The 23,812-nt window shown below is 43.2% G+C and overlaps 1 protein-coding gene across 1 annotated transcript in view; it reads right to left on the bottom strand.

Annotated features, from left to right (window-relative positions):
* Window positions 1-19,690, bottom strand: part of SLC14A2 (solute carrier family 14 member 2) — a 65,630-nt gene extending 45,940 nt beyond the window's left edge. The window contains exons 1-4 of the mRNA XM_052660365.1: window positions 19,511-19,690; window positions 8,474-8,654; window positions 7,320-7,509; window positions 354-482 (exon numbers count right to left, since the gene is read on the bottom strand). Coding sequence (XP_052516325.1) covers window positions 354-482; window positions 7,320-7,509; window positions 8,474-8,654; window positions 19,511-19,690 — 680 coding nt within the window. The remainder of the gene's footprint in view (window positions 1-353; window positions 483-7,319; window positions 7,510-8,473; window positions 8,655-19,510) is intronic.
* Between the last annotated feature and the right edge of the window lie 4,122 nt (window positions 19,691-23,812).

Here is a 23,812-nt window from a genome sequence, read left to right as displayed (position 1 = left end):
CCCACGCACTCAGGGGCCTGCTTTACGACAGGAAAAGCCGCCACAGTGGAAGCCCACGTATGGCAAGGAAGAGTGGCCCCCGCTCATCATGCCTGTAGAGCCCCGTGTATAGCAGAGACCCAGCACAGCCATAAACAGTAAAGAAAGAGCCAATATTAAAAACATGAGGCATTTGGCCTTTGAAAAGTCCCTATTATTCCCAACTCAAAATGACCCCCTCATGTTACAACTGAACTCCTGGACTCTTGGGAGACAAGCCAGCCTTTGAAGAAGACACTGGGCCCCATGCCAGTGTCAGACACAACGCCTTGGGTCCCTGTAGGTAAGGAAGCAGAAGGAAGGAGGGGCCTCACCAGGACATGGCTGTGAGGGTCACAGGAAGCAGAAGCCACCAGTAATAGTCTAACTTCTCAGAGAACACGGCTATCAGCATTCCCACCAGCATCCCGTTGTACCCGTGCAGACCCGAGGCGATGGCAGCCCTGGGGGTGAAAACACAGTTACCGTGTAAATTTGGGGGCACTCACTTGGCCCATTCCTGGTGCTCACAGAAAAAGATCAGCTCACTTGATGAATATTGGGTAGTCACCCTGCTGCTAGTATCTTTCTAGATCACACACACACACACACACACACACACACGTGATTACTCTCATTGATCTGGAATTAAATGACGCACTTTGTATATAAGATCTCCTTTGCAAGTCAGGGCAATCTAGGCTCCTTGATATAGAGGGAAATCTAATAGAAACCTGACACCAGGAAGGTGTATGTGTGTGTGCATGCACACGCGTGTGTGAAAGAGACAGGGCAGGAGGAAGAAGAAGGGAGGCAGGGAGGAGAGTGTATGTTTTGACTGTGCTGTGTGACACTGTGACTTTCTGACATTGAATGCTTTCTCCTGTCTGAGGTTGTCCCCAGAGTTGATGAGGAGTGTCCTCTGTGAGGCCCATGTGCCTCCCCACCCCCAGCATGGCAGGAGGACCAGAGGTGCCCTAGAATCCAAGCTTTGCCTCCTTCTGCTTCATCAGAGATGCCTGTGTGCACCCAAACTCTCCCTGATCTGAGTGAACTCTGCCCTTGACCCTTCCCATCGCTCTGCTGGGCAAGGGATGAGACTGGGCAAATAGCATTGCAAAGCCCCCATGGAGAATGAGATTTGTATGCTGTGGTCTCCGCTGCCCTCCACTGAAAGCTTCATGGTGCCAACGCTCATCTGACGTGAGTGTCAACAGCAGTGAATAGTGTCTGTACAAGGAGTTGTTGAATGGATGTGAGTGCATGTTAAATCCTACCAGGTACTGACTGTTTCACAGGCAGAGGCATCTGGAAGCGTCATGTCCTGTGATGGAGGAAGGGTGCTCTGACCAGAGGAGGCTCCTGCCTGGCAGAGGCCACAGCTTAGGTCTAGAACAGGGGGACCTCCAGTTGTGGAATGAGCAGCAGATCAGCTCAGCTGGAGTGGGGGGCAGGGGAGAGGGTGGGCAAGCGTATCAAGTTCCCAACAAGAGAAGCTGAACGTGGGGCACTTGTGTGGGGACACTTGTATGGGATTCAGGACCGCTGAGTCTTTAGCTGCTCCCGGGAGCAGGCTGGGGGCTGAGAAATAACAGGGCAAGAGGAAAGACCATTGGAGTTCAGAATCTCCTCAGGACTAGAATAACTACCTGAGAAACCTATGTTTTGGGAAAAAAAAATCATTAAGGGTGTTTGCATTTTCTCTGTATTTCTCATTTCTGTTCCATGTTAGAATTTAGTCCTCTTTTAGTTTTAATAACAGCTGATTTGGGAAAACTGAGCAGAGACCATTGACCCATATTGGCAGGAAGGTGTATAGGAACAGCAGGAATCAAATAAAGGAACTCAGGGGAGATAAAATTAGGGGGGCATCTAAGGCCTGCCTCCACAGTTGCCCTTCCCCATGGCAAGTCCTCTCCCTGGACCCTTCTGTATCAAAACTTTGGTGGCTTCTGGTTTGATTGTCAAAAGGAAACCCATCACCTTACGTCCCTACCTTGACCATCAAAAATATAAAATTAGGTTCAATCTCAATGCCCCCAAAGACCTTCACTAGAACCACATTCCTCCAGGACTCTGTGGCATCAGTGCTTCTGAACTTCAGGCTGCAGTGGTAAAGTGCCTTCTTGGACTAGTGGGGGTGGGGTAGGAGAAGTCAGGATTGGGGAGTGAGGGTGCAGGGAAGAAGGAGTGGTGGACAGGGAGAAGGGGTGTAGGGGGGAGTGGGGATAGGCCGGTAGGCATTGTGGAGGGGAGTGGTGGAGGTCATGACTAGGATATACAGCTACATCAGTAGTTTTCTGGGGACTGTGGTGAAGCTGGGGCTTCCTGGAATGATGTGTGTATGGATGTCATGTAGGGTGCTTAGAGCCTTAGTGTAGAACATGTCACTGACCTTCCAGAAATGAAGTTGGAGTCTTTGCTAGACACTGTGGTGGAATATGGAACATCTGAGATGGAATTCTTGTTCTCAACATAGCCAGTGAGAGCAGACTCAGAAAGCAGAGCAACATCCCATATGGTATGGGGGTATATTCTGTGATTGTTCAAAGAGAAAGGAGGGTTCAGAGAGCACTGGGAGAGTCAGGGGTGGCTCCCTGGAGGAGGAGGGATTTGCAGGAAGTAGAATTAGATTTTACAGTGGAGGTGATGAAATAGATTCTAGGGATTAGATTTGGTAGACAGAGTGCCTGAAGAACTATGAACAGAGGTTTGTAACATCATTCAGGAGGCAGTGACCAAAACCATCCCTAAGAAAAAGAAATGCAAGAAGGCAAAGTGCTGTCTGAGGAGGCTTTACAAATAGCTGAAAAAAGAAGAGAAGCAAAAGACAAGGGGGATATGGAAAGATATACCAAACTGAATGCAGAGCTCCAGAGAACAGCAAGGAGAGATAAGAAGGGCTTCTTAAATGAACAATGCAAAGAAATAAAGGAAAACGATAGAATGGGAAAGACTGGAGATTTCTTCAAGAGAACCAGAGATATCAAGGAAATATTTCATATAAGGAAGGGCACCACAAAGGAGGACCTAACAGAAGCAGAAGAGATTTACAACAGGTGGCAAGAATACGCAGCAGAACTACAGAAGGAAGGTCTTAATGATCTGGATAACCATGATGGTGTGGTCACTCACCTAGAGCCAAATATTCTGGAGTGTGAAGCCAAGTGGGCCTTAGGAAGAACTAAGAACAGTTCAGTTCAGTTGCTCAGTCATGTCCGACTCTTTGCAACCCTATGAATCGCAGCACGCCAGGCCTCCCTGTCCATCACCAACTCCCGGCGTTCACTCAGACTCAACATCCATCGAGTCCGTGATGCCATCCAGCCATCTCATCCTCTGTCGTCCCCTTCTCCTCCTGCCCCCAATCCCTCCCAGCATCAGAGTCTTTTCCAATGAGTCAGTTCTTCGCGTGAGATGGCCAAAGTACTGGAGTTTCAGCTTTAGCATCATTCCTTCCAAAGAAATCCCAGGGCTGATTTCCTTCAGAATGGACTGGTTGGATCTCCTTGCAGTCCAAGGGGCTCTCAAGAGTCTTCTCCAAAACCATAGTTCAAAAACATCAATTCTTCGGCGCTCAGCCTTCTTCACAGTCCCACTCTCACATCCATACATGACCACAGGAAAAACCATAGCCTTAAGTAGACAGACCTTAGTCGGCAAAGTAATGTCTCTGCTTTTGAATATGCTATCTAGGTTGGTCATAACTTTTCTTCCAAGGAGTAAGTGTCTTTTAATTTCATGGCTGCAGTCACCATTTGCAGTGATTTTGGAGCCCCCCCAAATAAAGTCTGACACTGTTTCCACTGTTTCCCCATCTATTTCCCATGAAGTGATGGGACTGGATACCATGATCTTCGTTTTCTGAATGTTGAGCTTTAAGCCAACTTTTTCACTCTCTTCTTTCACTTTCATCAAGAAGCTAAGCTACTAGAAGTGATGGAATTCTAGCTGAGCTGTTTAAAATACTAAAAGATGATGCTATTAAAGTGCTGCACTAAATATGCCAGCAAATTTGGAAAACTCAGCCGAGGCCACGGGACTGGAAGAGGTCAGTTTTCACTACAAGCCCAAAGGGCAACACCAAAGAATGTTCCCACTGCTGTGCTATGGTGCTCGCTTCACAGGTTAGGATGGCTATGCTCAAAATCCTCTAAGTTAGGCTTCAGCAGCATGTTGACTGAGAACTTCCAGATGTACAGGTTGGATTTAGAAAAGGCAGAGGAATCGGAGATCAAATTGCCAACATTCGGTGGATCATGAAGAAAGCAAGGGAGTGCCAGAAAAACATCTACTTCTGCTTCATTGATTATGCTAAAGACTTTGACTACAGATCACAACAAAATATGAAGAATTCTTAAAGAGATGGGAGTACTAGATCACCTTACTTGTCTCCTGAGAAACCTGTATGAGGGTCAAGAAGAAACAGAACTGGATATGGAAAACTGACCGGTTCAAAATTGGGAAAGGAGAATGACAAGTATGTATATTGTCACCTTGCTTATTTAACTTATATGCAGAGTACATCATGTGAAATGCTGGGGTGGATGAATCACAAGCTGAAATTAAGATTTCTGGTAGAAATATCAACAACCTCAGATATGCAGATGATACCACTTGAATGGCAGAAAGTGAAGAGGAACTAAAGAGCCTCTTGATGAGGGTGAAAGAGGAGAGTGAAAAGGCTGGCTTAAAACTCAGCATTCAAAAAACTAAGATCATGGCATCTGGTTCCATCACTTTGTGGCAAATAGAAGTGGAAAAAGTAGAAGCAGTGTAAGATTTTATTTTCTTGGTCTCCAAAATCACTGTGGACTGCCCTTTCCAATCACTTTCATGACTGCAGCCATGAAATGAAAAGAAGCTTGCTTGCTAGAAGGAAAGATATGACAAACCTATTAAAGAGCAGAGAAATCAGCTTGCTACAAAGGTCCATATAGTCAAAACTGTGGTGTTTCCAGTAGTCATATACAGATGTGAGATGTACATGTACATCAGGTATAGCTGTAAAGAAGACAAAGCACCAAAGACCCTTGGACGGTGAACAGATCAAACCAGTCAATCCTAAAAGAGATCAACCCTGAATACTCACTGGAAGGACTGGTGTTGAATCTGAAGATCCAATGCTTTGGCCATCTGATTCGAAGAGCTGACTCATTGGAAAAGACCCTGATGCTGGGAAAGACTGAGGGCAAAAGGAGAAGGGGGCGACAGAGGATGATGGTTAGACAGCATCACCAGCTCAATGGACATGAATTTGAGCAAACTCTGGGAGACAGTGAAGGACAGAGACCCCTGGTGGGCTGCAGTCCGTGGGGTCACAGAGAGTCGGAAATGAGTTTAGTGACTGAACGACAACAACAGGATTAGATAGGCAGAAGCAAAAGTTCTCAGCTGGGAAGAGTGTGATGTTGGGTAATAGGTTGGGTGAGGCCTGTCAGAGAAGGCTTTGGAATCCGGCTGAGGGATTGGGTTTTTAATCTAAGGCACTCTTGTCTTAGATTCTTAATCAGGACAATTGGGAAGATTAGGCAGGCAAGGTGTGTGTTTCCCTTGTAAAATTGGGAGCAAAAAAAATCCATGGAGCAACTCTTTGAATGACTTGGCAAGTTTTCCAGTGGATTATGGTCAGCAGGGAAGGGGGAGAATCAAACTGTCAGATCAGGAAGGAACCTGGGCTTCTTGAAGATGACCTGTAGGTTGGCTAGACGGAATTCACCTCAGGGGATTTTTGGCAAACAACGAGGGAACAGAAAGGACAAGAGCTGATCCTGCCAGAGGCCAGTTATGTGTCAGCTGCTGGGAGGCTTTAGGTAAGTGGCAGCAAGGAATAGGGAGCCCAGTGCTAGACGCCAAGACACAGATCCTGGCTGGAGTGCATTTCTCCTGTCACTCGCCAGAACTTCACCCCGAAGAATTCAGCCTCTCATCCATCTGACCTGGAATGGCCTTCGAGCTTAGAGCTGGCGTGTGTCTTGGTGGAGCTGGAATGTTGGGTGGCTGGAGGAGTGTGGCACTGGTTACAACACAAGCAGCTTGGATCGTTCCCCAGGCTCTGGGGTCACCAGGGGCCTCTGGCTCTGCTGTCCACTCTGTCCATGTGCCAGCGGGAGCAGCCACGTGTCTAAATCTGAGCCCTGCTGCTCATTGGCCACGGCACCGTGCGTCAGCAACTCCCGGCCTCCTTTCTCTCACTTGCAAAATGTGAACGCTTTTACCTTCACTATCTGCTTTGTGAAGCCACAGGAAGAACCACAGGTAACAAGGCTAAAAGGTATTTTTCAATCTTTCTGACAGTGCTCCCCAGTAAGGAAGGAATGTATTTCATAGTATGACCCAGTTTCTCTCTCTCTCTCACACACACACAACATGATTGAAACAAAACTTTCACAAAATAATCCTTTACCTTTACTATGTATTGATCACTCTAATCTGTTTTATTTGATGCTGTTATTTTAATTAAAAAAATTTTTTTAAAGCTGCTGACCATTCATGATATGTGACCCCAAATTTAAAAAAAAAAAAAATTGAGGTCATAGGCATTCCTAAACCTCTCTGGTCATCAGAAGCACCCAGGAGAATCTTATTTAAAACACCACCCCCATATCCAGATCTGCTGAAAGGGAACATCTCTGGGAAGGAGGAAGAATTGGGGGGAAGTGAGAAACTACATTTCTTAGCAATCACTCCAGGTGATTCTGGCCATCAGGAAAGTTTGGGAACCATAACTTATGGCAAAGGTCAGTTCAATAAAATGCTACCTATTGTTACTGGAATTTGTGGCCCCTGGTGCAGAGCTGGCTGCTCCCCCCACCTGCCACTGTGCTTTCTGGCTGCTGTTTGTTCCCTTCTCTAAACCACCCTGGCGCTACGCTCTTGCCTGCTGGCCTTCCACTCTCCCACATCAGCACTACTAGTTCAAGGCTGCCCTCTCTAACCTTCCCAACACGTAGAGATGTCTGCCCGCTCTGAACTCCCCAGTATGTATACTGCCTAGTGTTATTCAGAGACATTTCTTGTGTGTTAGTTGTATCTCTCTCAACTGCATTGTAGGCTCCATGAAGGAAGAACAGCTACACCTGCCTTTGAGGGAATGTTTCCAGTAGGCTCTACAGTCAAATGGAGCCTGGTGCTGTCACTTGCTGTGAGCACACTGTGTGAAGAACTCCAGTGACATGTTCAAAGGTGATTCTCAGGAAACTGGTTGGCTGATACTAGGGTACAGTTGGCTGGTCACTCAAGTAATTGCTTCTCCACCTTTCTACTCCGAGAGACCAAGACCCTCACAGAGAGGAACTCACCTGTCCTGGCTCAAGATGAGGGCAGTTAAAGTTGACACCACAGTCCCCAGACCTCCCGTAATTGTCCACCAGGGATTCTGGATCAGGAGCCCTATGAAGATGACGAACCCGCTGAGAGGGTTGTTGGCAAACATCACCTGAGCGGCCCCCCTCAGAACCCAGTCTGTGAACTGGAAGGCCAGGGGTTTATCTGAAAGAGATAGGCAGAGTCATCAGCAGGGTTGAGCCTGTGCTTCCCTGCCGGGCCGCTGGTTGGCGTGGCAACCAAAGCAGACAGGGCCGCACTAGTGGGGACATCTCTCATTCCTCCGGGTGCCCAGCCTGAGCCTCTGAGTGGCCTGGCAGTCAGTCCACGGTGGCTGTCAGTTCTGTCGTACAGACTGAGTGCCACGCTGAGACCAATTTAATGCTGTTCCAGCCATCAGCTTGGTTGGCAAGGAAGCCCAAGGATCATTCCAAGGGAAATTTATTGGTCCAAAGGAAGAGGTGGGGAGGGAAGGAAACTCTTTTTGTGTAGAACTCTATGGCTCAGTTGAGGGCTGGTATCTGAGCAGGAAAGAAGCTGGTCTGGAGGGAAAAAAAAAAGCTGGGAAAGAAACGACTTTAGCCCAGCTGTGAAATTAGCATTGAGTTATGCATTGACACTGAAGACTGACATATGTTCTGTCTCATTCCCTGGCTTGGTTTCCAGGACAACCTGTGCAAGTGGGCGGCAGGTGAGGGAGAGGAGGGTGGGGGGTATTTGTGGCAACATTAGTTAAGGAAACTGGCAGATGAATGATGTTATAAGGAAAGAACCTGGAACACTGGGGAGGGTGAGGCCAATATTTTCTTGGCACAGAAAAAATGACTGTGGAATAAGTGAAGGAATGACCATTTAGTTTGCTAGAAAATGGCTTACATGTTGCCACTATGGTTGCCCTATATCTATTCCAGGTAGGAGTGAAGCACTGGCCAAGAGCTAAAATCAGTGAAATGTACTGAATTCTGAAATCATGGAAATTCAGATGGTAGGATACATTATGCTCACTGGAGCCAGCTTGGGGCTGGGACCTGCCATGGGTAAGTGAAGGAGCAGCTTCCCCAGTCCAAGCCAGGGGGAGCACCGGCTCCCTGGCCTGGCCTGGCTTCTTCGTCCCTGGACATCTGCCTACCTTCCAGCCAGCTCCTATACTCCTCCATCTCGCCTGTGAGGTAGCCCACTGCTTGGAAGAGACCGATGCCCCCTTGGCCTGCAGAGCCCTGAGGAGCTGCCCCACTTTCTCTTCTTGTATCCTTTTCATTGGGTTTTTCAATCTTCACAATGTGGCTTTCTTCGTTGGACGACCGGAGATCCTTTCAGGAAGAACCATGATAAAACATTAAATAACAGAGCTTTTTAAGATCAGGGGTGTTTGGGGCTAGGGAAGATTGTCAGATTTTTTTTTTTTTTGATAAAGATAGGGGATTATGAGGTACATGTCCATTGTGCAATGCTGTCTAGAGTGCTTCATGCAGGCCTGCTCCTCCCAGGACCACTACACATTCCTCATAGCAGGGTTCTTAACTTTGTGTGTCCGTGGATCCTTTTTGGTAGTTTGGCAAGCCTGTGGACTTCTTTCTAGAATGTTTGTAAATGCATAAAATGAGATTGCAATGAAAACCAATTATATTGAAATGCGGTTATCACAATATTTTAAAAACTCGATGTACATATAGGGGCAGTAGATCCAATACCAATACCGATTATAATCCCAAGGTAGAGATGAGTGAATATGTGGGATGTCAACTCAGGACAACTGCATAGGGCCATTCCAGCTCCAGCACTCACGGCAGGATCACCCACAACCTTTGCTCTTGACTACATCACAGCCCAGCTTCGGCCCAGTCCTGCTGCTTTCACTTCTCTACAAGTATTGACCCAAGGACAGACCCCAGTAAGCGTCTTAGATCCATATCTCCATCTCGGAGTCAGCTTCCTGGGAGAACCCAATCTGTGGCAACGACAAAAATCCCAGGTACTACTAACGTGGCTGTTGTTTATTGCTTGTATTTATCATTGAAGTAAATGCTAAAGTTCCTTGGAGGTTAGTGAAAATAAAGATAAATTCTTTTCTCCATCTAAGTTCCATCCATTTATGAACCCTTGGGTCAGGACTCCTTGCTCTAAAACTATGTCTTCCAATATAGTAGCCAGTAGGACATGTGGCTCTTGGCACTTAAAATGTGGCTAATCTGAACTGAGATGTGCTTAAGTGGGTTTTGAAGCCTTAGTATGAAAAAAGAATGTATGAAAGACCTCAATGATGCTTTTTATTGATTATATATTAAAATAATAATATATTCATACATATTAAGTTAAATAAAACATATTACTCAACTAATTTCACCTGTATGAACTGTTTGCTTATTTTAGAGATAAATATATTTTAGAGCACATTTCAATTTAGATTAGCCACAGTTCAACATCACAAAAACAAACAATCCAATGAAAAAATGGGCAGAAGATCTAAACAGACATTTTTCCACAGAAGGCATACAGATGGATAAAAGGCACATAAAAGATGCTCAGCATCACCAATTATTAGAGAAATGCAAATCAAGACTACAGTGAGGTATCACCTCACACCAGTCAGAATGTCCATCATCAAAAAGTCTATGAACAATAAATGCTGGAAAAGGTGTAAAGAAAAAGGTACCCTCCCACACTCTTGGTGGGAATGTAAATTGGTACAGTCACTATGTAGAAAAGCTAAAGACAGGGCTACCATATGATCCAGCATTCCAACTCCTAGGCATACATATGGGGGAAAACACAATTTGAAAAGATACATGCATCCCAATGTTCACTGCAGCACTATTTACAATAGCCAGACTATAGGAACAATGTAAGAGTCCATCAGTTGGACAAATGGATTGATAAAGAAAATGTGGTATATTTATACAATGGACTCTTACTCATGAAATCATGCCATTTTCAGCAACATGTGGACCCAAAGATTATCATACTAAATGAAGTAAGCCAGTCAGAGAAACACAAATATCATATGATATCTCTCATATGTGGAATCTAAAAAAAACAGTACAAAGAAACTTACATGCAAAATAGAAACAGACACACAGACCTAGAAAACAAACATGGTTACCAAAGGGGAAAGCGGAGGGAGGGATTATTAGTTTGGGATTAACATATACACACTACCATATATAAAATAGATAAGCAACAAGGACCCATTATATAGCACAGGGAACCATACTCAATATTTTACAAAATATTGCAATAACTTATTAGGGAAAAGAATCAGAAAAAGAACACACACACACACACACACACACACACACACGTAACTGAATCACTTTGCTGTACACCTGAAACTAATACATTGTAAATCAGCTATACATCTATAACAATAAAATAATTTTATCTATTTCTTTTCTTTTTACTTTTAAAACATAGTAATATAAATTTAAACTTATATGTGTGGCTCACATTATGTTTCTATTGTACTTTAATGGTCTACAGATTTCTCTAACCTCGTCCCTGCGAACTGAGGCCCCCTCAAAGTCTCTCCTCCATTAAGGCAGTGAGAACACTGGGAAAAAATGTGCCTGAGGTGGTGGATAACAATTGAGGAAAACAAGAAGCTAATCAAAAACTTAAAAGGAAAAACTAGGATGTCCAAAGGGGGCTTTAAAAGGCTTGGGCATAGGCCTTGCTATTTGCTGGAATTCTGCATTCAGTTGGATCTATCTTTCCCTATCTCCCTTGCCTTGCACTTTTCTTCATTGGAGAAGGAAATGGCAACCCACTCCAGTGTTCTTGCCTGGAGAATCCCAGGGGCGGGGGAGCCTGGTGGGCCACCGTCTATGGGGTCGCCCAGAGTCGGACACAACTGAAGTGACTTAGCAGCAGCAGCAGCACTTCTCTTCTTTCCTATTTGTAAAGCCTCCTCAGATAAACACTTTGCCTTCTTGCATTCCTTTTTCTTTGGATGGTTTTGGTCACTGCCTCCCATACCATGTTATGAACCTCTGTCCATAGTCCTTCAGGCACTCTGTCTACCAAATCTAATTCCTCTAATCTATTTATCACCTCCATTGATTGAAGTCATATCTGAACGGCCTAGTGGTTTTTCCTACTTTCTTCAATATGTCTGAATTTTTCAACAAAAAACTCATGTTCTGAGCCACAATCAGCTCTATTGTCGATGGGCATACAATATATAAAGATGTCATTTGTAGGACAATAACAGCACAAAGGAGGTAGGGATAGAGTTACATAGTAACATAGCTTTGTGTAATATTGTAATTAAGTTGAATTTAATCCAAACTATATTTTTATATATTGACATTTAATTATAATATCCAGAACAACTACTCAGACAAAAAACTAAAACATATACATAACAAGGACAGAATTAAAACGATACACTAGAAAATACCTGTTTAAGATAAAAGATGGTGGTAGTGAAATAATACATAAACAGAAAAGATATATCATACATAGAAAGCAAATAGTGAAATGGCAGGCATAAATCCTAATTTACCAGTAACTACATTAACTGTAAATGGATTACACACTTCAAAGACAGAAATTTGCAGAAGAGAATTTAAAAAGTTATACAACTATATCTTCTCTAAAAGAGACATACTTTATATTCAAAAATATAAATTGATTGTAAGGATGGAAAAATATATATTGTGCAAACAGTTACTAAAAAAAACAAAAGCTGGAGTGTCTATACTTATATTAGCAAAATAGACCTTTTGCCAAAACAAAAATTGTTACTAGAGAGTAAGAAAGAAAAGTTTAATAATAAAATGATCAATCTACCAAGAAAATATAATAATTATAAACACTACATGCTTAACAACAAAGCCCCCAAATTTATGAAGCAGTAGTTTTTACAATTGATGTGAGGAAAAATTGATTCAATAATAATAACTGAAGCCTTCCATGCTGCATTTGAAAAAATGATTGACTATCTAGATAGAAGATCAAGGAAATAGAAGACTTGAACAACTCTAATAAACTAGACCGAATAGACATCGGTAGAACACTTCACCCAACAGCAGCAGAATATACCATTTCTGGTGCACATGGAACCTTCTCCAATATAGGTGATGTGTGTGCATATGTGATTGGTTGTGACTGACTCTTTGTGACCCCAGAGACTGTAGCCCACCAGGCTCCTCTGTTCATGGGATTTCCCAGGCAAGAATGGTTGCCATTTCGTTCTCCAGGGAATGCAGGAATCGAACCGCATCTCTTGCATTGGCAGGCGGGTTCTTTACCATGGTGCCACTAGGAGGGTCTGATGCTGAAGCTGAAGCTCCAATACTTTGGCCACCTGATGTGAAGAGCTGACTTAAAAAGACACTGATGCTGGGAAAGATTAAAGGCAGGAGGAGAAGGGGATGACAGAGGATGGTATGGTTGGATGGCATCACTGACTCAATGGACACGAGTTTGAGCAAGCTCCGGGTATTGGTGAAGGACAGGGAAGCCTGGTGTGCTGCAGTCCATGGGTTCACAAAGAGTCGGACACGACTGGGCAACTGAACAACAACACTTGGGAAGCCCATAGACCATGCTGGGCCATCAAAGAAGTAAAACATGTTTATGGTTAAAAACATTAGTAGAAGGATTGAAATCATACACAATATGTTTTCTGGCCACAGTGGAGTGAGAAAGATCCACTGGGAAAGGATTAAAGATCCACTGGGAAAGGATTAAAGCTAAAAATGAAGAAAAGAAAAAAGAAAACCAAACACAGAAGGATATTTGTAAAATATGTAAAAGTCAAACCAACCTAAAATTTCCTACAAAGAAATTGTGGCTTCATCTGTGAATTGCACAAAAGGCTTAAGGAATTAATTCTAGTACCTTCCAAAAAGCAGAAGAGAACGGAATACTTCTTAAGATAATCTATGAGGCTAGTACTATCCTGATATCAAAGCCAGACAAAGACATGACAAGAAAGAAAATATAGATCAATACGCTTTATGAATATAGATGCAAAAATCCTTAACAAATACCAGCAAAACAAATCCAGTAGATATAAAAAAGATTATGACCAAAGAGAGTTCTAAGAATTTGAGACTGTTTCAACCTATAAAAACTATCAATAGATTGTTTCATAAAGAAAAATACTCACATGGTTATTTCAACAGACACAGAAAAACTATTTGAAAAATTCAACAACCTTTCTGATAAAAGCAATCAACTAACTAGGAATACAAAGGAAGTTCCTCGACCTAATAATTAAAAAATTCAGAGCTAATATCACACTTCATAGTGAAACTGGATGCTTTCGCTCTAAGATCAGTAACAAGACAAAGATGTGTATTCTTGTCACTGCTATTCCATATTGTACTAGAAATTTTAGCCAGAGTAGTTAGGCAACAAACAAACAAACAAAAAAGACGAAGGGAACCAAATTGGAAAGAACAAATTTAAACTATCTCTATTTGAAGACATCCTTTTGTACAGAAAACCTTAAGAAATCTGCAAAAAAAAGCCCAAAACTGTTAGAGATAATGAATTAATTCAGCAAGTTTTCAGGAAAGATAATCAGTATACATACAAAAACAGATTTTATTTTTATTTAAAAATAAAATTAAGAAGACAATTCTATCCATGTAGCATGAAAAAAAATGAAATAGTTTGGATTGAATGTAACAAAAGAGGTGTAAAACTGTGCACTCAAACTTACAAAACATCACTGAAAGAAGTTAAAGACTTAAATAAAAAGAAAGATAGCTTATGCTCACTGACTGGATGACTTAATTTTGTTAAGATACAATATTCTCCAAATTGGTCTATAGTTTTGATACAATCCCTATCAAAATGTCAGTTGCCTTTTTATTTATTTATTTATTTGTGGAGATTGAAGTTTGGATCCTAAAATATAAATTCAAGGATCTCAGATTAGATAAAACAATCTTGAAAAAGAAGAACAAAGTTGGAAAACTCATATTTCCTGATTTCAAAACTTACTATGAATCTCCATTGCTTAAGGTGGTGCGGTATTACCTTAAGAATAAACATATAAATCGGACCTATAGAAATTAGAGCCCAGAAACAAACCCATGTATTTATGGTCAATTGATTGTTGATAGGAATATCAAGACAATTCAGTGGAGGAAGGATAATCTTTTTAACGATGGTGCTGGGACAAGTGGATACTCACTAGTTAAAAGACTGAAATTGTATCCCTACTTAAAATCATATACAGAAAGTAACTTAAAATGGATAAAAGATTTATATGTAAGTGTGAAAACTTTAAAAGCATTCAATTAAAACATTGGTGTACATCTTTTGACCTTGGATAAGAAAATGGTTTCTTGGATATGACATCAAAGGATAAGCAATCAAAGAAAAAAATAGATAAATTGGACTTAATCAGAATTAAAAACTCTGTGCTTCTAAGGACATTATCAAGAAAGTGAAAGGACAACCTACACAGTGGGAGAAATAACTTGTTAATTATATATCTGGAAAGGGTCTAATATCTAGAATATAAGAAGAATGACTACAACTCCACCATAAAAGGACAAGTAACATAATTTAAAAATGAGCAAAGTACTTGAAAAAACATTTTTCCAAAGGAGATATATAAGTGGCCAGTAAGTACATGAAAAGATGTCCCAGAATCATCTGCCATTGGTGGTGGTTTAGTCGCTAAGTCCTACTCTTGGTGACCCCATGGACAGAGGCCCACCAGGCTTCTCTATGGGATTTCCCAGGCAAGAATACTGGAGTGGGTTGCCATTTTCTTCTCCAGGGGATCTTCTCGACCCAGTGATTGAACTCATGTCTCCTCCATTGCAAGCAGTCTCCTACATTGCAGGCAGAGTCTTTACCAACTGAGCCACCAGGGAAGCCCCATTTGCCATTCGGGAAATGCTAATTTAAATCACAGTGAGCTGTCCCTTCACATTTACTTGCTGCTGCTGCTAAGTTGCTTCAGTCATGTCCGACTCTGTGTGACCCCATAGACAGCAGCCCACCAGGCTCCGCCGTTCCTGGGATTCTCTAGGCAAGACCACTGGAGTGGGTTGCCATTTCCTTCTCCAATGCAGGAAAAGTGAAAAGTGAAAGTGAAGTCGCTCAGTTATGTCCGACTCTTCGCGACCCCATGGACTGCAGCCCACCAGGCTCCTCCGTCCATGGGATTTTCCAGGCAAGAGTACTGGAGTGGGTGACATTGCCTTCTCCATCACATTTACCTAGACTATAATAAAAAAGACAACACAGTTTGTTGAGGAGGTGGAATGGCACAATGTGTACATTGCTGGTGAGAATAAACACTAATGCAGCCACTTTGGAAAACAATTTGTCAGTTTCTTAAAATGTTGAATGTAGACTTACCATGTGACCCAGAAATATCACTTCTAGGTACTCTAGCCTTGAGAACCCCATAAACAGTATGAAAAGGCAAAAAGATATGATACCAGAAGATGAGCCCCTCAAGTTGGAAGGTGTTCAATATGCTACTGGGGAGGAGTGGAGGGCAATTACTAATAACTCCAGAAGAATGAAGTGGTTGGGCCAAAGTAGAAACAACACTTAGTTGTGGATGTGTCTGGTGGTGACAGTGAAGGCTGATGCTGTAAAAACCTAGAACATTAAGTCTATGAATTAAGATACATTGGACATGGTCAAGCAAAAGATGGCAAGAGTGAACATTGACATCTTAGGAATCAGCGAATTAAAGAATGGGAATGGGTGAATTTAGTTCAGATGCCCACTATATCGACTATTGTGGGCAAGAATCCCTTAGAAGAAATGGAGTAGCCTTCATCATGAACAAAAGAGCCCAAAATAGGTACAACTTTAAAATGAAAGAATGACCTCAAGTCCATTTCCAAGGCAAACCATCCAACATCACGGTAATCCAAGTCTATGCCCCAACCACTGATGCCAAAGAAGCTGAATTTGACTGGTTCTATGAAGACTTACAATATCTTCTAGAACTAAACCAAAAGAAGGTTTTCATCACCAAAAGGATTCATCAACCCCTTTTCATCACTAGGGGTTGGAATGCAAAAGTAGGAAGTCAAGAGATACCCAGAAAAACAGGCAAGTTTGGCCTTAGAGTACAAAATGAAGCAGGGCAAAGGCTAACAGAGCCTTGTCAAGAGAACACGCTGGCCATAGCAAATACACTTTTCCAACAATCCAAGAGACGACTTTACACGTGGAGATCATCAGATGGTCAACATAAAAATCAGGTTGATTATGTCCTTTGTAGCCAAAGACAGGGAAGCTCTACAGAGTCAGCAAAAACAAGACCTGTGGCTGACTGTGACTCAGATCATGAGCTCATTATTGCAAAATTCAGGCTTAAATTGAAGGCAGTAGGGAAAACCACTAGGCCATTCAGATATGACTTAAATCGGTGGAGATGACAAATAGATTCAAGGGACTAGATTTGGTAGACAGAATGCCTGAAAAACTATGGACAGAGATTCATAACATTGTACAAGAGGCAGTGACCAAAACCGTACAAAGAAAAAGAAATTCAAGAAGGCAAAGTGATTAACTGAGGAGGCTTTACAAATAGCTGAGGAAAGAAGAGAAGTGAAAGGCAAGGGAAATAGGGAAAGATACACCCAACTGAATGCAGAATTCCAGAGAGTAGCAAGGAGAGGTAAGGAAGGCTTCTTAAAGGAACAATGCAAAAAAATAGAGGAAAACAATAGAATGGGAAAGACTAGAGATTTCTTCAAGAAAATTGGAGATATCAAGGAAATATTTCATGGAAGGATGGGCACCATAAAGGAGAAAAATGGTAAGGACCTATTTGGTAAGGACAGAAGCAGCAGAGACTGAGAACAGGCAGAGAAATGCACAGAAGAACTACACAAAAAAGGTCTTAATGACCTGGATAACCACAATGGCATGGTCACTCACCTGGAGCCAGACAACCTGGAGTATGAAGTCAAGTGGGCCTTAGGAAGCATTACTAAGAACAAGGCTAGTGGAGGTGACAGAATTCCATCTGAGCTTTTTAAATGCTAAAAGATAATGCTGTGAAACTCCTGCACTCAGTGTGCCCGCAGATTTGGAAAACTCAGTGGTGGGCTACAGGACTGGAAAAGGTCAGTTTTCATTCCAATCCCAATGAAGGGCAAAGCCAAAGAATGCTCAAATTACTGTAAATTGTGCTCATTTCACACGCTAGCATGGTTATGCTCAAAATCCTTCAAACTAGGCTTCAGCAGTATGTGAACTGAGAATTTCCAGATGTATAAGCTGTATTTAGAAAAGGCAGAGGAACCAGGTATCAAATTGCCAACATTCGGTGGATCATGGAGAAAGCAATGGAGTTCCAAAAAAACATCTACTTGTGCTTTGTTGACTACACAAAAGCCTTTGACGGTGTGGATCACAACAAACTGTGGAAAGTTCTTAAAGTGATCAGAGTGCCAGACCACCTTACCTGTCTCCTGGGAAACAGGAAGCAACAGTTAGAATCAGACATGGACAACTGACTGGCTCAAAACTGGGAAAGGAGTATGACATGGCTGCATGCTGTCACCCTGATTATTTAACTTGTATGCAGATTAGATCATGTAAAATGCTAGGCTGGATGAATCAAAAACTGGAATTGAGATTGCCAGGAGAACTATCAACAACCTCAGATATGCAGATGCTACTACTCTAATGGCAGAAAATGAAGAAGAACTAAAGGACCTCTTGATGAGAGTGAAAAAAGAGAGTGAAAAAGCTGGATTTAAATGACATTAAAAAAACGAAGATCATGGCATCTGGTCCCATCACTTCATGGCAAATAGAAGGTGAAAAAGTGGAAACAGTGACCGATTTCATTTTCTTGGGCTCTAAAATCACTGCAGATGGTGACTGCAGCCATGAAATTAAAAGATGCTTGTTCCTTGGAAGGAAAGCTATGACAAACCTAGACAGCATATTAAAAAGCAGAGACATCACTTTGCTGGCCAAGATGTGTACAGTCAAAGCTATGGTTTTTCCTGTAGTCATGTAAGGATGTGAGAGCTGGACCACAAAGAAGACTGAGAGCTGAAGAACTGATGCTTTTGAAATGTGGTGGTTGAGAAGACTCTTGAGAGTCCTTTGGACTGCAAGGAAATCAAACCAGTCAATCCCAAAGGAAACCAACCATGAATATTCATGGCAAAGACTGATGCTGAAGGTGAAGCTCCAGTACTTTGAGATGAGTCAGTTCATCTGATGTGAAGAACTGACTCTTTGGAGAAGACCCAGATTCTGGGAAAGATTGAAGGCAAAAGGAGAAAGGGGTGGTAGCAGATGAGATGGTTAGGTAGCATCATTGACTCAGTGCTCATGAATTTGAGCAAACTCCTGGAGTTAGTGAAGGACAGAGGAAACTGGCATGTCACAGTCCATGGGGTTGCAAACAGCTGGACATGACTTTATGACTGAACAACAACTGAAAATACAATGAAATGTTATTGGCCATAAAAGGGAATGATTACTAAAAGAACCCAAAATGTTATGCCAAATGAAAGGAACCAATCACAAAAGGCATATATTATATGATTCCATTTACAGGAAATATGTAGAATGGGCAAATCTATAAATCCAGAAAGTAGACTGGTCGTTTTTCCAGGGGCTCGGAGGTGGGGAAGATGAAAGGAGGGCTGACTGTTAAGGAGTATGGACTTTCTTTTTGAGGTGATAAAAATATTCTGGAATTAGATAATAGTGATGTGTGCACAACCTTGTAAATATGTGAAAAACCAGTGTATTATATACTTTAAAGAGGTGAATTTTATGGTACCTGAATTACATCTAATTAATAAGCGTGACAGTCTTGGGTCCTTGGCCACTGAGTTGGTAGCTAGTCATGCTGCTTTGATGATGCTGGGCCCAAGGAATACTACAGGCCTGCTTTGAAAGAGGGCTTCCTTATGAAGACAATAGGGCAATTCATGGAGCGGATACAAGGAGAAAGATTTGGGGGACTGGTTGGAAGACTTCTAAGTGTGTATCAAGTATGCATTCTCTACTTGTCCTTAACATCATGTCACACACAGAGTCACATTTCCCATCTAAGGTCAGGAGGGATTGATTGTGGATGTGAGCTGTACTGGGGGGTGGGCAGACTCTCCCCCAGTCTGACAGTTATAGGCATTAGGTCACACATGCTCCACCCTTCCTCCCACCCTGACTTGGGAAACATCCTGGGAGGGACATTCCTCACCTTTTCTTCGGGCATTTCTAGAAGAGGCAGGGCTGGGTGTGCATCCTGGGAGTTGGGCGAGCAGCTTGGGCTGGGAAACTCCAATTCGTAGAGTCTGTGTCTACTGGACAGAGGCTCTGCCAGGAGAGGGCTGCTGTGAGTGTGAACATCAGACATCTCTTTCAGGCTTTGGCTGCTCATCTGTCATGCAGCTGGTAAAAGGGAAGGGAAAGAACAAGTGAGTCAGGATGGAGCCCCAGGAGCTTGGCTCATGCTAGATGGGGGCCGCAGGAGGTCTATTCTGAGGTCTATTCTGAAACAAGGGACCTAGTGTTCCAGTCACTTGTGCTACCAGAGGGGCCTGGAGCCATTCCTCCATCAACATGACCTGTATTGTTCAAAATTCACCCATTCTTTCAAGTCCAGAAGAAAGCCCATTTCTGCTGTGCAGAGCTCCCTGACCACTCAGTAAGAATATATCTCTTTTTTCCTGGTCACTAAAATATTTTTTCTCTGTCTTTCATATTGCCGATGGTACTGTTCTGCCTGCTGTTTTATTGCAGTGATTAGTTGCACATGAATTTTCCCCTTGATATGTACATGTAGACCTGGGTTTCCAGCTGAGAAGGGCTCCAGGAGAAGTTCATTTCCTTAGTTGCTATGCAGCCTATATTGCTGTCTGTTGGCCTGCAGTGCCCTTCTCTCCCCTCTGCCCTCAATGCCCTTTCCAGCTTCTATTTCCTTCCCCTCCCCAGGAGCAGTAAGTGGCTCTTGTGTGACCCACTGGAGGCTGTGTGCACTGATTCCTCCATGTGAGACACTTTTCCTTTCATCACTGGGCCAGGGCTTATGCCAGTGCTTGGTGTTGGAGCAACCTCTTCACAATGTCTTCAGTTTCCACTTTAGTCTGGCTGTGTAATGGTAGTTATACTTCTTTCCTTCTTGCTTCTGCCATTCTTTTTTTGGTCTCCTCCAGCTCAGTTATGTCTTACTTGAATTTATTGTTTCTTTGGGAGGTGGTTTTGGGTCTGCATGGAGTTGTATCTCAGTAGGATCGAAAGTTTTCCTCATTGGTCCCTGCTGCTGTGGCTTTATCTCCCATCTACATACCTATGGCCCCCAAGTCTAACATTTGCAGCCTAGCTTTGAGAACTAGATTTGCAGATTTAATTCTTTACTTCACAGAAGCTTAGACTTAATACACTGAGACAACTCATAATGTTCCTTCCTGAGTCCTGTCTTCCTCTCTCCAAAGGGCCCATCCCAGGAAAATTCCTGTCTCCCTTCCAAGTTTCTTCTTTAGACAACTCAGGAGTCAAACTCCACACTCCCTTCTCCCCCACTCTCCAATCCAAAACTATCTCTAAAATACACCTTGATGCCCAATATCACCACTTAGTTACCATCACCTCTTGCCACTTCTCCAAATAACTGCCAGTTGCTTACTCCCACTTCTTCTCAGATTTCTCCACCAAGCTGTGCCCCACAGCAGTCAAATTAGTCACATTAACATTTAAGTCCACTCATGTTTCCTGCTTAAATCCCTCCAGGGGCTACAGATGGAAAGCCACATCTTTAGCATGGCGCTCAAGCTCTGCATCACTGACTCCACTGTGCATTAGCCTGTCCTGTGCTTCTCCTGCTCCTCATTTCTGGGCCCCACACTGGCCTCCATTTAGCACTTTTTACCTCAGAGTCTCTGCAAATGCTGGTCCATTTGCCTGGAAGGCTTCTCACTAGCTCTTTACCTGGATGACTCCTGTTCTTTCCTCAGTCTTTGTCTTAATTGTCACCTGTTGGACCAGCCTTCTTTGATGGTTTGCTGTCACATGTTCTCATGGGACCCAGTAGTTTTCCTTATACTGCTGTATCTCCTAGCTCCTAGCACACAGCCTGGCACGTAGTTCAGTTCAGTTCAGTTGCTCAGTCGTGTCCAACTCTTTGCGACCCCATGAACCACAGCACCAACTCTCGGAGTCCACTCAAACCCCTGTCCATCTAGTCGGTGATGCCATCCAACTATCTCATCCTCTGTCGTCCCCTTCTCCTCCTGCCACCAGTCTTTCCCAGCATCAGGGTCTTTTCAAATGAGTCAGCTCTTTGCATCAGGTGGCTAAAGTATTGGAGTTTTAGCTTCAGCATCAGTCCTTCCAATGAACACCCAGGACTGATCTCCTTTAGGATGGACTGGTTGGATCTCCCTGCAGTCCAAGGGATTCTCAAGAGTCTTCTCCAACACCACAGTTCAAAAGCATCAATTCTTCGGCACTCAGCCTTCGCTATAGTCCAACTCTCACATCCATACATGACCACTGGAAAAACCATAGCCTTGACTAGACGGAACTTTGTTGGCAAAGCAATGTCTCTGGTTTTTAATATGCTGTCTAGGTTGGTCATAACTTTCCTTCCAAGGAGTAAGTGTCTTTTAATTTCATGACTTCAATCACCATCTGCAGTGATTTTGGAGCCCAGAAAAATAAAGTAGTAGGTGTCCAATAAATAGTTCAGTGAAGGAGAAAGAGGGAAGGAAGAAAAGGGGGACGAAAGGATGGAAGGCTACAGGTAACTGGTAGAGTGGGATAACTTTATAAATCACTGTGGGTCTCAGGTCTTGAGAACTTGAGGGGCCACCTGTACTTCAAGGCAGAACTGCCGAACTCTGCCCTGTCTGGGGCCTATCCCCATTCCCAGGAATAGCTCATTTAAACCATGGCTGGCTTTTAGCATAGGTCTGCAAATATCATTCATATACGATCAACTCTTCTTTCTGGTGCTTCCATGGCTCTGGAAGAGGCCTTTCCTTCCTGACTGCAGGTGGAATTTCAGTGACTTTCAGACGGCCCTGGCGGGGCCACGCTGGAAAGGTTTAGCAGAGTGGAAGCCAGCAGGCCAGAGAGTCTGTCCCTTTTCAATGCACTCTCTCCCTCTGGTGGCCAAGAGGTGACACAGCATGGCATGAATCCTTCCAAGTCATCCAGATGAGAAGTGAGGGGCGATATCTAGACACATGATCTTCATGACACTATATATCTGGATTTACTAGAAATGCTCTGGAAAGAACTTGTGTTAAATTCAGTGCCTGTGAATTACATTAAAAATCCAGTTGAAAATAACTTTTTTTCCTAAACATATTTCACTGCATCTAAGATATTATCAACTGAACATTGTGTTATTGTTTTGTGTCTTACCATGAAAGAAGAAAATGCTGCCAATTAAAATTGCAAGATGTACTCTGATTTAATAAATGTTACAATATGAGAAAGATGTACATTTTATAATCAAGGACAGATGACAAAAGTCATAGTGATGCAACTCAAGTAGACCGGAGTAGGAATTATTTTCTAGCTGTGGGACGTCAAACATTTATATATTTTTTGATGAAGAATGTGTGTATAAATCACGAGACCTTTAAGAACAGGGGCTGTTACCATGTTGATTTCTGTATTTGCATTGCTCAGCAAAAAGCCTGAGGCATAATAAACCCTCAATATATGTTTAATAATTATGGAAAAACGGAGAAGGCAATGGCAACCCAGTCCAGTACTCTTGCCCGGAAAATCCCATGGATGGAGGAGCCTGGTAGGCTGCAGTCCATGGGGTCGCTAAGAGTCGGGCACGAAAAGAATGAATGATTGCACAATGGAAGTACTCTCCAGAGTCTTTCCAAAAAGGCTCTATCTTCTCTTCTTTTGAGTATCTCAAGTGCAGTTAATATTCCCATTTACAGATGGAGAAGTCAAGGCCCAGAATAGCAGACCAAGAGTTGTTTCTCACATGGATGTAGCTCTCTGCACTTTCTGAAGCAAGCTTGCTGCCTTGGGATGGCTGCAGGGAGCAGAGGCCCAGGGAAACCAGCAGCTTGCTACAGAGTCAAGATTAGACCCAGTTTCCCACCCTGGGCTCCTTCTGTTACTCCAACTGCCTTGCAGGGCACAGCTGGGGGAGGCAGAGAAGGGGGGCCACCCTCCAGCCTGGGGCCAGGCCCTCAGCCCAGTGTCCTATTTCATAAGCCCACATAACCTCAGCAGGAACAACGTGATTGCATCTCCTCTGGGGAACACAGCGTTCCTTTGCCATGGGAATGTTTATCCTACTCAAATGGGGGAATTTTGGCTTTGGGGTAGGGGCGAGACATGCAGCAAAAAAAAGGTCTTGTAAAGAGAAGGTCAGTGTTTGGAAAGAGCACAGGCTGCGGAAGCTGAGATGCCCAGCTTCACTTTCTTCTCTGCCACGAGGTGCTCTGTGGGCCTCTGCTTCTCCCCCTTTAAAGGGTTCCTAGGACAGTGAAACTGCTGACTTGGTTCTTGGCACATAGTAGGCACT

The sequence above is a fragment of the Budorcas taxicolor genome, chromosome 22 (genome assembly GCF_023091745.1).
Source record: "Budorcas taxicolor isolate Tak-1 chromosome 22, Takin1.1, whole genome shotgun sequence".
Classification (NCBI taxonomy): Eukaryota; Metazoa; Chordata; class Mammalia; order Artiodactyla; family Bovidae; genus Budorcas; species Budorcas taxicolor.
The sequence above is the reverse complement of the archived record's forward strand: the minus strand, read 5'-3'. Positions and strand labels throughout refer to the sequence as shown.